At 39.5% G+C, this 12804-nt stretch overlaps 1 protein-coding gene across 1 annotated transcript in view; it reads left to right on the top strand.

Annotated features, from left to right (window-relative positions):
* The first annotated feature begins 508 nt into the window (after nt 1-508).
* C14H7orf50 (chromosome 14 C7orf50 homolog) overlaps nt 509-12804 on the top strand; it is a 119706-nt gene continuing 107410 nt past the window's right edge. The window contains exons 1-2 of the mRNA XM_050980011.1: nt 509-652; nt 1870-2012. Of these exons, the coding sequence (XP_050835968.1) occupies nt 1884-2012 (129 nt within the window). The 5' untranslated portion in view covers nt 509-652; nt 1870-1883. The remainder of the gene's footprint in view (nt 653-1869; nt 2013-12804) is intronic.

The raw sequence follows: 12804 nt of genomic DNA, 5'->3' as shown, positions 1-12804 counted from the left end.
TCTGTCCCTCTCAGGATGCGGGTGGATCCCTGACGGGCCCTGGGGGGGGTCCCAGCCGGGTGCGGGTCTGTCCCTGTCAGGATGCGGGTGGATCCCTGCCGGGCCCTGGGGGGGTCCCAGCCGGGTGCGGGTCTGTCCCTCTCAGGATGCGGGTGGATCCCTGACGGGCCCTGGGGGGGGTCCCAGCCGGGTGCGGGTCTGTCCCTGTCAGGATGCGGGCGGATCCCTGCCGGGCCCTGGGTGCGGGTCTGTCCCTGTCAGGATGCAGGTGGATCCCTGCCGGGCCCTGGGGGGGGTCCCAGCCGGGTGCGGGTCTGTCCCTGTCAGGATGCGGGCGGATCCCGGCCAGGCCCAGCACGGTCCCGATTTCGGGTATCTCCCAGGCCAATGGGCGGGGCCACAGGCGGAGCTCGGCGCGGAAAAGTGACGTCACCCGCGCCGCCAGGAGCCGGCGGAGCGCTCCGCGGCACACGTGTTCCTGATGGGCGCTTTAATTCCGAGCGCTGCTTCCTATTGGCCACTGATATGATTGACAGATCTGCAGCCAACCAGATGCCTCTATTCTCCCCTCGTAGCCAATGAAAGGCAGGGGGCGGGCGGTAGCGCCAAGCGTGCGGTTCAGTTGAATGTGTTGGGGCCGCTGCTGCGGGAGGTGCGTGTGGGACGGGCGGGGGGCGCAGTCCTGGGTCCCCCTTGGGGGGGTGGTGGCGGCGCCTCCTCCGGGAGTCCCCCTGCTCGCACGGAGCTGTGGGAGGGTCAGGAAGGCTCGGTCCAGCCTGGCCACGCCACATGCGTGGCGGTGGCTGAGGAGACTGCGCCGTGCCCGCGGGTGTGTTGGGATGAGTTGGGGGGATTTGTGTTGGGAAGTGAATCCAGGCTGGGGAGCGGAGCCATGGCCCGGTGCAGGCCCGGCTGTGGGCTGGGGGCACGGCTGTGCCTCACACGTGCCAGGCCTGGCTCCGCTATCCCGGCGGTGCCGAACCCTCCTTTGGCAGCTTCTGTTCTATTGGGAACCTTCCGACGTGGGCTTGTGGGCTGTTTTATATTTCAGTGTATGTTTCAAGGTAAATGTTTGTGAATGGGGCACTATTTGCCTGTGTAGTGAAACTGACGCTGAAACTGACGCTGAAAGTGACAGTGTTGGGACAACTGGGGATAGCCACTTAAATCAGGCGTTCTGGCAAAGAAACAGCACGGACTTACAGCTAGACCTGCTTTCAGAACCAGTTGCAGTGTTGTCTGCAACTCCTGTTCATGTTCGTCCTTATTTCAGTCTAAAATTAAAGATAATGCTAGTGAGACAATTCTTCAAGCGCAGTTTTACCCTGTTAACATATAGGAAAACAGAAAAACTTGCAGGTTAACCAGAACTAGTATTCTAAAACTGTTTAGTAATCAAATACCTTGCATTTTGTTTGTGAGTGCACACATATGCATAATAATGAGATGGGTAACAGGCATGTGAATGTATTTTGAGATGATGGGGTGTTATCTGAGGTAGGCAATTGATCAAACAGTTCACTCTGGTGTGTTCTAACTTGTAGAAAGCACAGCCTAAGTTATGGGGAATTCCTACCCGGAATATCACTGAGACATTTTCCAAAACAGGGCCTCAAAGGACAAAAGGTGTGGAGATTCCTTCAGGGGATTGGCATTTGAGTTTTACAGTACCTTAACTACAATGTATTCCTAAGAATACACAAAAATTCTCCAAAATGAGTCAAATTTCAGTGCAGACATACATTTCATAGTTAGGTAGCCACAAATAATTACCTTGCCAGTGTAGTTATAGTATATCTGTCTGTGTATGAGACTGATATTTAATATTAAAACAAGGTTCTAACTGCAGTTTGGTGGTTTCTGTTACAGAACAGCATTTTAGAATGCCAAAAATGATTGCGGAAAAAAAAGAAAAGAAGGCAGAAAAAAGAAAAAAGCTGAAGCAACAGGTGGCCCAAAAGGACGAGCTGGAATTGGAAACTAAACCGAAGAAGAAGAAGCAAAAGCTGGAGGTTTGGCTCTTTAATTCAATAGAAAATGGATTTGTTGTTGCTGTAGATTCTGTTCTGAACATGGGTTAGATTCAGTTGCAGTGATTACTTGAATGCAGTATGCTTAGAGTGAAAGCTAAATGGAAATGATAAATTAAGCCAAATCTGGGTGCAATAATAGCAGGCAGAGAGGTGATCTCTGTTTGTTTTGGGTGTTTCTGTGAAAAACAGAGAATGGATTTGGGTGAAAGGTGAAGCAAGTGAGGAGCTGTCATATGGCAATCTGGGTGCAGCTTCAGTCTTCATGTGATCCTGAGTGCCTGGGAAAACATGAAAGATGTTTTCTTGGAAGTTCTCCTGGATTTTGGACAGAATGTCAAGTGGCCAGAAGGTGTCAGCAGTCTCTTTGTATTCCTGAATGTTTTATGAATTATTTTATGAGAATAAAATTAGCAATCTCAGTATGTTACTTAAGTAGGAACTTGGAGCTGGAAGGTTTTTGTTTTGTGGTAGAAATTATGCATAATTCAAGGACAATTCAGTTCTGATATTCTTAGTGGTTACTGTGGAATGAGGATCAAAGAACTGTAAAGCAATTCAAGAAGTAGAGGAGGAAAGCAGGTTTTTCCTCTCAGGAATTCTTGAGGATCACCTCAAGAAGCCATGGTCTTAATTCTCTTATGTTTCCTGGCCTAGCATAAGATATATGTGAAAACTGCTTGTTGCTTCCTTTATCATGACATGTGGAGCTCATATAACTAAAAATTAGTTCTTATTTTGTTATTAGACTTCATTTAAGCTCGTTGGCAAGAACATATCTGAAGAACATTCGTAAGTGTCTCTAAGTATTGCATTTAGAGTTTGGGTAGCTTAATATAAAAAAGCCAACCTGTTGGCAGAAGCTATTCAGAGTCTGTACAGTTTTGAACTCAGCAGAAATGTTTCTAAGTAAGAAAAGACTGCATCTTTGTCGAAGCAAAAATAGGAAATTTTGTCTTTATAGCTTCACAAGAGAGAATGTTTCTCTTTTCCTTTATATTACAGACTATGGATTTGCTGTGCTATAATTGGGTGAAAATAATTTTCCAGGACAAAACAGTGTGAAACTGAAATGTCAAAATGAAAACTTTATTTCCTGTGATAATCTATAATTTCATGTAAAACTGCCAAGCAGTCGAGGTGGGCTTCAAGCTCCTGGCTAGTGGGGCCTTTTTGGACCATCTGGTGTCCAGTGTTCAGTTCTTAGAACACCCAGCTGAGTTTTGAGGGCTGTGCAGACTGTAGGACTGTGAAAGAAAAAGCAAAGAGCAAAGGAAAGAAGAATCCTTAATGCTGTTAGGGAGCAACACTAAGCACAACAGTTCTTGGAATCGTAAAAGTTGGTGCCAGTGGGTGGGTGGCTTGAACATGTATATAGTGAGTTTTAGGGAATGCCATAAAAGGTCCATGACAAGTCACTTCTTGGCATCAGCTTTATAAACTGTAACTGTTGACAGAGGAAAGTTGAAGTTAATAGACCACTTCTTTTTTTATTTTATTTTTGAAATAACTGTTGAGAATGAAAAATGGGAGGCAGATCTTAAAGAGTTTTACTTCAGAAGTGGTTAAAAAAGTTAATTGCTTGGCAGTTTGGCTGTTACTCAGTGAAGTACTCCCAGCTTTGTGTGAAATGCTTGGTTAAGGCACACTGGCATTAAAGCACTTTTGGTCATCAAATCTTGTTATCATGGAAAGTGTAACAGAGAACAAGGTAAAACTGCTCTGTGGGAACAGGAAGATCAGGAGGAGCTCTGGGGCTGTGCTCAGTCAGTGAACGGTTCCAAGTAAAAAATTTGGAACAAATGTTAGGCAGCTGCTGAGGAGGTTTATTCTGCATCTTTACTTCCTTTAATTTGATTTCTCTTACTTTAAAATAAGCTGCAATTTTGCTAGATCTACAGGAATTCCTGACTCATGGTGCCTGGATTCTGATGAGCTGTGATTGGTTTTTAATGCAGTAACTGAATTAAAGGAAATTCTTCCTGGCATTCTGAAAGTAAGGATGGGTAGGCTCCAGTTTTTCCTAAGGAGTCTCATGTGTGGTAGAAAGGAGTCAGAGTTTCTGGTGGGACAGAAGTTTCACTGGTTCTTTAAGTCATGTTCCTGTGATTTAATTTTTTTTTTTTTCAATTTTAGTTTTTTCAAATTTAATCTCCAAAGTAGAAAATACAAATGTCTATTTGATTTTGTTATAGAGCTGGAGGCAAATTGAAGTGTGTTTTCAGTGACTGGATTTAGTGTACACTGATCATTCCTTCAAGAAATTTATTTCAAAATTTCTTACCAGGCTTAGACTAAGGCATGTTTCCTTGGAACAGCTTGACCTTTCAGAGTAATCTTGATGTTTTATTGATTTTCATCTACTCAATTTCTTCTGTTTACACTAAATAGCAATAAGCAATTCAAGACCAATATAAATGTTTTCATGAGTGATCTTAGAACCACACAGCTGTAAATAAGACATCTCTAGTGGAGCTGAGTTTTAGACTTTAAATAAGTTTAAAAACTTGATTTAGCCTTTCATGTTTTTCTGGCTGATTCTCCTAATGTTAGTGTTCTATTTACCTGCTTGAATCAATCACACATATTAAACAGATTTTTTTTTTAATCACTAGACATGCGTTTTACATTTTTTATAATGACTTTTATAGTTTGCTAACATTTATGTTGAACTATCAGATTGTTACAGTTTGAAAGGAAAAACTTAAACATGGGTATAAAGAAAAGAGATTTAAAATGTGCCATCTAGACTGGTGTTTTGAAGCTGACTATTGGCTTCTTAGGTAACAACTGCCTGCTGGATCTTTTCTGACAAGTTAGTTTTGTTTCAGTCCTCTGAAAAAAAAAATTACAATGTTGTTAACGTGTCATCTTGAAATAACAGAGCCCTTAGAAGTGTTTCTTTGCAATTACCCCTGTTTTGCTTCTGATAGTGGATTTCTTCAGACTTTCAGCTGCCTCAATGGCACAAAGCTTTCAGGAGCAGGAGTGCTGCCAGTTGCAGCTCTGTAGGTAGGGAACAACATGAGGCTGCCTTGTTTCCCTGGGCTGTTTGAGTTCTGCCCAGAAGGACCTCACTGTGTCAAAGGATCTTGTCATTTACGGGCAGCCTTCCTTGCTGCAGAGCTGTTTGCAGAGCTGCTGGCTCTCTCCAGAACAGTAGGAAATTCTTTCAGAACAGAACATCTATTAGGCAAGATTCAAAATTCATAATCCACAGAAAACAATATTAATTTCCTGTTCCTTCCCAATTTAGTCTAGTGAATGTTGTAACTTCAAGGAAAATGACAATGACTAAGGGAAGATCAATCTTTATAAATCAAATCCCCTTGTTCATGGTTGAAGGGTACTTTAGGTACTGCTCATACAGCCAGTGGGTGTTTCCTTGTACTTCCTCGTTATCTCCAGCATTGCAAGCAGTTGGAGGAGGAGGAATCAACATTTTCCACAGATAAAGGCAGGATCAGTGGGAAAGGAATTTAATTTCTGAGATTCCATACAGATACTACAAACAATGGCAAATAAACAAGTAGCTCATAGTGTTTCTTTCATCAAAGTGTGCAGGTGCCCAAACAGTAGGATCTGTTTACTAAATGGAAAAAGGCAAAATTTGTAAAGAAAGGGTTTTTCTCTTTGGCTTTTTGGAGGTTATCATAAAGAGCAAATAGAATTCTTAAGCTGCAAAGCAAACCACAAAAAAATAAAAAAGATTATTTAACATCGCTGTTTGGTTGGAAAACCTTGTAAAATTTTTTAAGCTGTAGAGATAAACATTTTGGGCATGAGCTCAGTGGAATAACTGGGAATGCTACTTTGATATGATCTCTAATTCTGCTTGTAATCAGGTAACTGGGGTAGTAATTTGAATGTTTAATGAATGCAAACCAGACATTGGTGCAAACTGATCCAGCAGATACTGTAAAGCTATCATCAGACAGTGTATTTATTTGTTTGACAACCCACTAATTCATCCCAAAGCCTGTTCTTGAAATAATGAGTTGTGGATGATTTGCAAACAAACTCAGTAATCCATTATTGTTCCCTTAATTTATTTTTTTAATTAATGGGAAGCTTATCTTGTAGCCATCAAAATAACTTGGTTTATATTTTCCCATCCTAAAAAAATGCCATGAAGTTAACAGCTTAGTGTGATGTTGCAGGATTTTCTTCTGATTACCAGGCTACCAATATTAACTGTATTTTATACATATTAAAAGTATATTTTGGAAACTATTTGCATTGCAGTTCCACTGTCCACTTTTCCTGCATTTGTTTGGTTTTGCTGTACTTGCTTAATCCTCTGTTGTAAGCATTAGTGTTATCTGAGGTTATTGATTTTTGTTCAAGGAATAGGTAAAAATCTTAAATATTAAAATATTAAAAGAAAAGAAATAAATTCTGAAAAGTTAATTTTATTTAGCATAAAATCCTAAAATAAGACTCTTGTCTCATACTTTAAAATTGGTCCAAAAAAAACCAGTATCTTTAATATGCAAATAGAGTTTTGTCCATGTTATGAAGAGAAGATGACATAATCTTTCATCTTCCCCCATCCCTCCATCTCCCTCTGTGCCTTGATGGAAAGATACATCAGCAGAAAGCAGTTTTCTAGAGATAAAGGGGGAATGGGAGCTGTTTCTCAAAATGGCCAAGTTAAATGTGAGGATGGATGTTTTTGTACTGGGTTTTGTCAGTCTATAATTAAAATATTGGGCCTATTTCTCTTTGCTTTGGGCTACCTTTCAGCTGAATGTTTATTTGTGGGTTTTTTCTTAGGGATTTTTTTACTTGCAGAAAGAGACAAGTTTGCTGGCCCACTGGCTCTCAGTGCCTCTCTGTGTGGTGGTCTTCTGATAGTTATAGGAAATAATGACAAAGCTCTAAATCCATGTGGCAGTTATGACTTACTGTGTGACATCTTGCTTGGTTTATCTGCTTTCTTATCTATGCAATATTTCTCAAATTAGGAAATTTAAAAAAAAACAACTAACCACAAAACAACAAACTTTGAGGGCAGCTGGTTATGGGACTGAAACATTTGTTTCCTGCTAACACTTCTTCATCAGAATATTGATAGAGTTGCTTCAAATTATTTTATTAAATTAACCATACATTTATTTATTTAAGAAAGAGGGTAAATTTAATTGTGACACCCATGTAGTGTTTATGGATAATAGCAGGCCTTCTGTAAACAAACATGTCTAAGAAGGTACAGAATTGTGTCTGAAATATGGATATGCATAGATTAGGCTGAATAATTTTACATTCCTTTGAAAATTATTTTTGTAATGGTACGAATAGATTTCCCAGGAAAGAGTATTCACAGCTGGGAAAACAGTTGCTACTTTGAAGATGGTTTTCCCAGGCAAAAGGCTCACGTCCCCAACTGTGTTTGGTATAAACAATATGTGGTGTATTTCTTACTTGTGTTTAAAGGAATTGTGCATTCTTCATTACATATTAGCCAACAAGAGTTTCATGCTAATTCTGGGTATTTGCCTTAATCTGTATCCATTCAAAATTAATTCCCTACTTTTATTAATAAAGCCAGGGTATTAAATTGATGGGGAGTGTGGTGGTGAAACAGAACTGTCCCTTCTTTGCTGTTAAGAGGGGAAATTCTTCCTTCTCTGCTTGGAGCACGTACTTGCTGTTCCCTCTCAACTCTCATTCTTTGCTCGCTGGTGAGACCTTCTTTGATGGCTCTTGCTGGATTTCCAGTATAAATCCTTGCTTTCCTGCCTTAACTGCAAATTAAACCTTAACAAAATTGAAATTCAGGACAGGATTCCCACTTGTGGGTTGAATTTGTTGAGTGTTCAGTTGTTGAAGGAGCAAAGGCAAGATCTACTTGACTGTATCAGCCAGCTCCAGTCCAGTGGGGACACAGTTTTCTGCCCTTTTTCAGTGATAATTTTATTCTGGTTCTGTATTGATGACTTCTAACTCCTCATAGAGAGAGGCATCATCAGTGAAAACTGCTGGAAAAGGCCCAAATTGTTGAATATAGAAAACTTGGCACAAAGCCTCAAAATACATGTAACTTTAGTTAAAAAGAAGTCCTGTTAGCATCTTTGAATTTGCAAAATGCATTCACTTGGCAAGAAAATAACTTGTAAGCTTGACAGGATGTTTGCTGCGTTCTGATACAGGATAAAGAACAGAGAAATGGGCATTCAAAGGCAATTATTCTTGACAGGGCTTGAAACTTGGAAGTGTGTATAGCAAAATGTATTAATGCAGGCCTGATTCTTGTGGGTTTGTTACTTCCTCTTTATTGCTCTTACTACTGTTTTGTTAATGTTAATTGGCTCAAAAAACCTAAAATGGCATGGATTTGGATATTTAAATTATTCTTATTCTAAAAAGCAGTCATGTTCTTCATTAAATGCTGCTGCTTGTTTAAACAATGTGGGAGTCTGGATAATGATTTTTATAAAATACCACTTTTTGTGTCTTGATAAAATAGATTCAAAAATTGAAAAAGCCCCAATGTTTTGGTGCAGATAAAAGGGGGGGGTGATGGCTGCTTCTGTAGTATGAATGAGAAATGAGAAGTTTTCTCATTCAAAATGCCTTCTGTGTTTAGATGCAATATTGTGAACCACATGGAAGATCAGTGTATATTTATGTATGTTAATAAATTACAGCATAGATAAAATGGCTCTTGGGTATTAGATCAAAGCCACACAGATTAATAAATACTTGGAAAATGCTTGTCTGTTACATCCAACAAGTAATTAGAACAGAAAATTAATCTTTTGACTTTTAGAATCTGCCTGAAATATCGAGGGTACAAGCATGAAGGTACTTGACAGGGGAACCAGACTCTGTCTTTGAATGCATTTACCTATTTCTAATTGAATCCCACAGGAGTTCTGTAGGACATCAAACAGAAGATCATCAACCAGTGTTTTATTAAATTTCTCAGCATTACCTTAATAATTTGCATCTGTAAACCAGGCTATTGCAAATAGCATATGCATATGGGCAGACAGCTCTTCCTACCATCTCAGAGCTTGAAAGATTTCAAAGCTGTTCAGAGAATGTACCGAGGGCTTAGAGCTGCATTGCTCAAAAAGGAGCAGAGTGGTTATGTAAAGAGAAAGAAAAACTAAAGTATCTGTGGAAAATACATGCTTTTAGTAACTGTGACTCCATCCTACCTTTACACTATGGACTGAATCCTAAAGGGGACTTTTCATCTTTAGCCACTTGTGCAATAATGAATTGGCTACAAAACTGTCGTACTGAACTTTAATGCAGAGGTCATTGAAATTCGTCATGGGCTTTTTGTGAACTTAGGAGCCTTCATGCACCTCACTGGCTAATTTTTTTTTTTTCAAATTACTTTGGAATAGAAAGCTTTTCCCATTTTATTACAGAAGTCCCATGTTCTGTGGCTTTCAAGCTTGTACTTCAAAGACATATTTTAATAAACTTGTGAAGTAGGAGTTTTTTAAATTGGAAAATTTACCATCCTTTGTTTAAACTATGGTTGTCTTCTTTATATTTGTCTAGATTAAGTCACAATCTAGTTTGAGCTTAGAATAGGAGCAGCCAACTGTTCTGATCTGATGGATTTTGGAATAAAATCTCTGGCCAAGATCCAGGAGGTCTCACTGGTGAGAGTCAAGAAGAGCACAGATCATCAGGGTCAGGGGCAATTTTCCATGGGTCCTCAAGGACCCCTTGTTTTGTGCTGAGGATGCTTGATGGATGTTTGGGTTCTGTGGCAGTTCCAGCAGCCTAGCAAGACTGGGTTTCTGATCCCACCACCATGCTACCCATCATCAGGCAGCTTTAATTAGCATAAGAAAATAGCATGTCACGTTTCTCAATCTACTAGAGAATGAGCTTGTAATATCAGAAGTAATTCTGACTTTGGAAGACAAGCAAGTTTATAAATTTAGTTCCCCCACGCATCACTGTCTGTATTTTCTTCCCACCTTGATACTCAGTTGTCAGGTGGATATTTGGAATACAATCAGTTGTTTAAGTGAGCTGTTTCCTTGGTTTGCTTCTCACTTTGCTGTGTGCACTTCAGTCTGGAGCACAAGAGTTAAAAGGTTTCTTTAGTCAGGTACAGGCTATTTCTCTTTGTAGTTCTGAATGGAGAGAGAATGAAAGGAAGAAAATCTTATTTGCCATTATATTACTGTTTCTTTTGAGGGAATGCCTGGGAAAGGAAATATTTCTGCTGCTGAGGCAGAAAACAAATCTATCTGCAGCACTATTAGGCAATTCTGCCACTGAGCTCTTTCTGTAAAAATCACCTTAACTCCAATTCTAAGGATAATTTAACAATATCCTAATAATTTTCCTGTTTCTCTACTATGTCTTTTTTTCTCCCCACAGTTTTTTAAAAGTCCTTCCAGAAAACACACTGAATGCAATTTGAAAAGGTCTTAAACCTCTTCAGTGATTTTGCTTGCAGGCCAAGTGAACTGGGACTTGTAAGCAAAGCTGCTGCTTTGGAAAGGCTCACCCTGCTGCATTAAATGTTTATTTTGAGAAGATAGGATTTTACTTTTTGCTAATGAGCAGTTCAGTAGTTTAATTTAGAACTTTGACATGTCTGTATATACCTGTAGCAGGCTGTTTGAACAATGTGAGAAAACAGGTTGGAAACTTGAAAATGGTTTTCATCATGGGGGGTTGAACAGTTTCAGAAGCCATTCTAAACGTGCAGGTGGCTGTGTGAGACTCAGACAATCATCTTTATGTTTTGTAGTGGCATTCAGTGGACTTGTGTAAAAGAAATGAAGTAGCATGTAAGAAGGGGAGTTGAAAGTAGAGCTGATCCTGCACAGTCTGCAGAGGGCATTGCTCCTGTGGTGGCACCTTGGGTGGCTCAATATGCAGCTGTTTATTCTTAGCTCCTGCCTGTGTCATGCTGCTGTGTGATGGAAGTCCAAAAGGAAGCCCAAACCCAAGGGTTAAAAGTTTATTATAATAAAAGACAGTATGGAATAAATAGTTTGGTCAATACGGTTGAACAAAGGACACCTAAATTATAAATATGACTGGAGGGTGTTCAGATTTTCCTCCCTGGTGTCTCTGAAACACAGCACGGGGCATGTACCACAACCTCCCTGACAGCGGAGCTTAAGGGTATAGGGGAAAGGTGTTCTGTGTACATGTTTTAAAAATGACTTGTTCCCCATCACATGTTGTTCCTGTTTTACCATAAAAAAGAACAAATAAACAATTAATTTGGCCCTGTGCTCTTCTGTGATGAAAACTGTAAATGTTTGTCTGATTGTCTGAATGGGTAAGGTAAGACTTAGGGTGAAAGGGAAAGATAGATACTGGCCCTTAAATTCAAATCAAGCCTTATCTTTGTTTTCAATCAAAATCAAATTAATTCATTGCTTCACCTTCATAAGTAGCTATTAAAATTCAAACCTATTTCTTCATACTCTCACTTGTTTTTAGTTATGCAGAAACAAGTTCCAATGGAATTAATGATAATCAGGGTTGAACTTGACATGCTTTTACTTACGGTAAACCACTCTTTAACACATTTTTTATGTGACAATCCTAACCATTTAAAATTGTCCAGACAACCTTTTCCCTTTTGCAGTCTTAATAAACAGCTGTGAGAATACAGCAAAATCCTTACACGGGAAAAAATTCAGTTATACTCTAACACAACTTGATGGCTGGAAAAAAGATTAGAGCCTGCACTGTACAGGCAGTGAATTTTGTTTGAAACACAGATACCTAGTCTGAAATTTTACGGGCATTTTCTTGTAAAACTTTGTGCTCAAATTTTTTTCAAGTTTTTGAAGGGAGAGGTGACTTTTGTTGCATCTTGCCCATATTATGTTAAAGCCTTGCAGAGAATCTGGGATCGCCTGACTCATTGATTCAAATCCTCTGTCACATGCCCTCCCATGCTGTAATGCTCTTCATAAATGAATCAAGCTTTATCTTTAGACTGACAGACTTTGCATTTTTGAGAGGTGGATGTTGTGCCTGCACACTTGGTATTTAGTGTATCTCCCAAAACTGTCAAAAGAATGCAAAGTTACAGCATCTCCTTAACATGTTAAAGAGGTCTCACATAATTCTTTTTCTCATATCTGTTTACACAGCTAAGGATTCGTGCTAGTTTGTGCTGTTTGCATTTATTTTGTTTCTAGATGCTCAGTTACACCCTGTCCATTCACGGCAGTCTTGTGCTAAAGTATTGTTTTCAAAAGCACTTAATGGTTCCAGGGATTTTTTTATTAGTCCTTCTCTCCTCTTTTCTGTGAGCTTCTCCTAATACTAGACTTCTCATGTCTGGAAACTTTATATAGACTATTACAGCAAAGATTGTAAGCAACTGTGATAAAGAGGGTTTTAAATCTCTTAGTTGTCATCAGTCCAGTGTTTTAGAAAGGCATATGGAATCTTGTCCTTCAACTCAGCAATGAAACAATTTGTGAGAGACCAGAGGTAAAAAGGGAAGGAGTTGTATAACAATTCTTGCTCCTATTCCCTTGTTCCTCTACACTCCAGAAAAGGTTTTATTTACTGGTGATTAATTTATGTTCTTTGAAATTAAAAAAGACACATCAAGCTGAGATCCTTTTGGTCCATGGATAAGCCATAGTAGCAAGTTACTGCAAGATGCTGGCTTGCAGAAAGCATGTTGTGTACATAAACACATGGAAATTGTATGACATTTCTGTAAATATTACTTTGTACAGAGTTACTGTTTAAAAAAAAGCTTTGGGAATAAGTGTGCAGTTTTTTCAGCTGGGAGAGTGCTTGCATTTAAAGT

This window comes from Serinus canaria, chromosome 14, assembly GCF_022539315.1.
Source record: "Serinus canaria isolate serCan28SL12 chromosome 14, serCan2020, whole genome shotgun sequence".
NCBI lineage: Eukaryota > Metazoa > Chordata > Aves > Passeriformes > Fringillidae > Serinus > Serinus canaria.
This window is presented reverse-complemented; position numbering and strand designations above follow the sequence as displayed.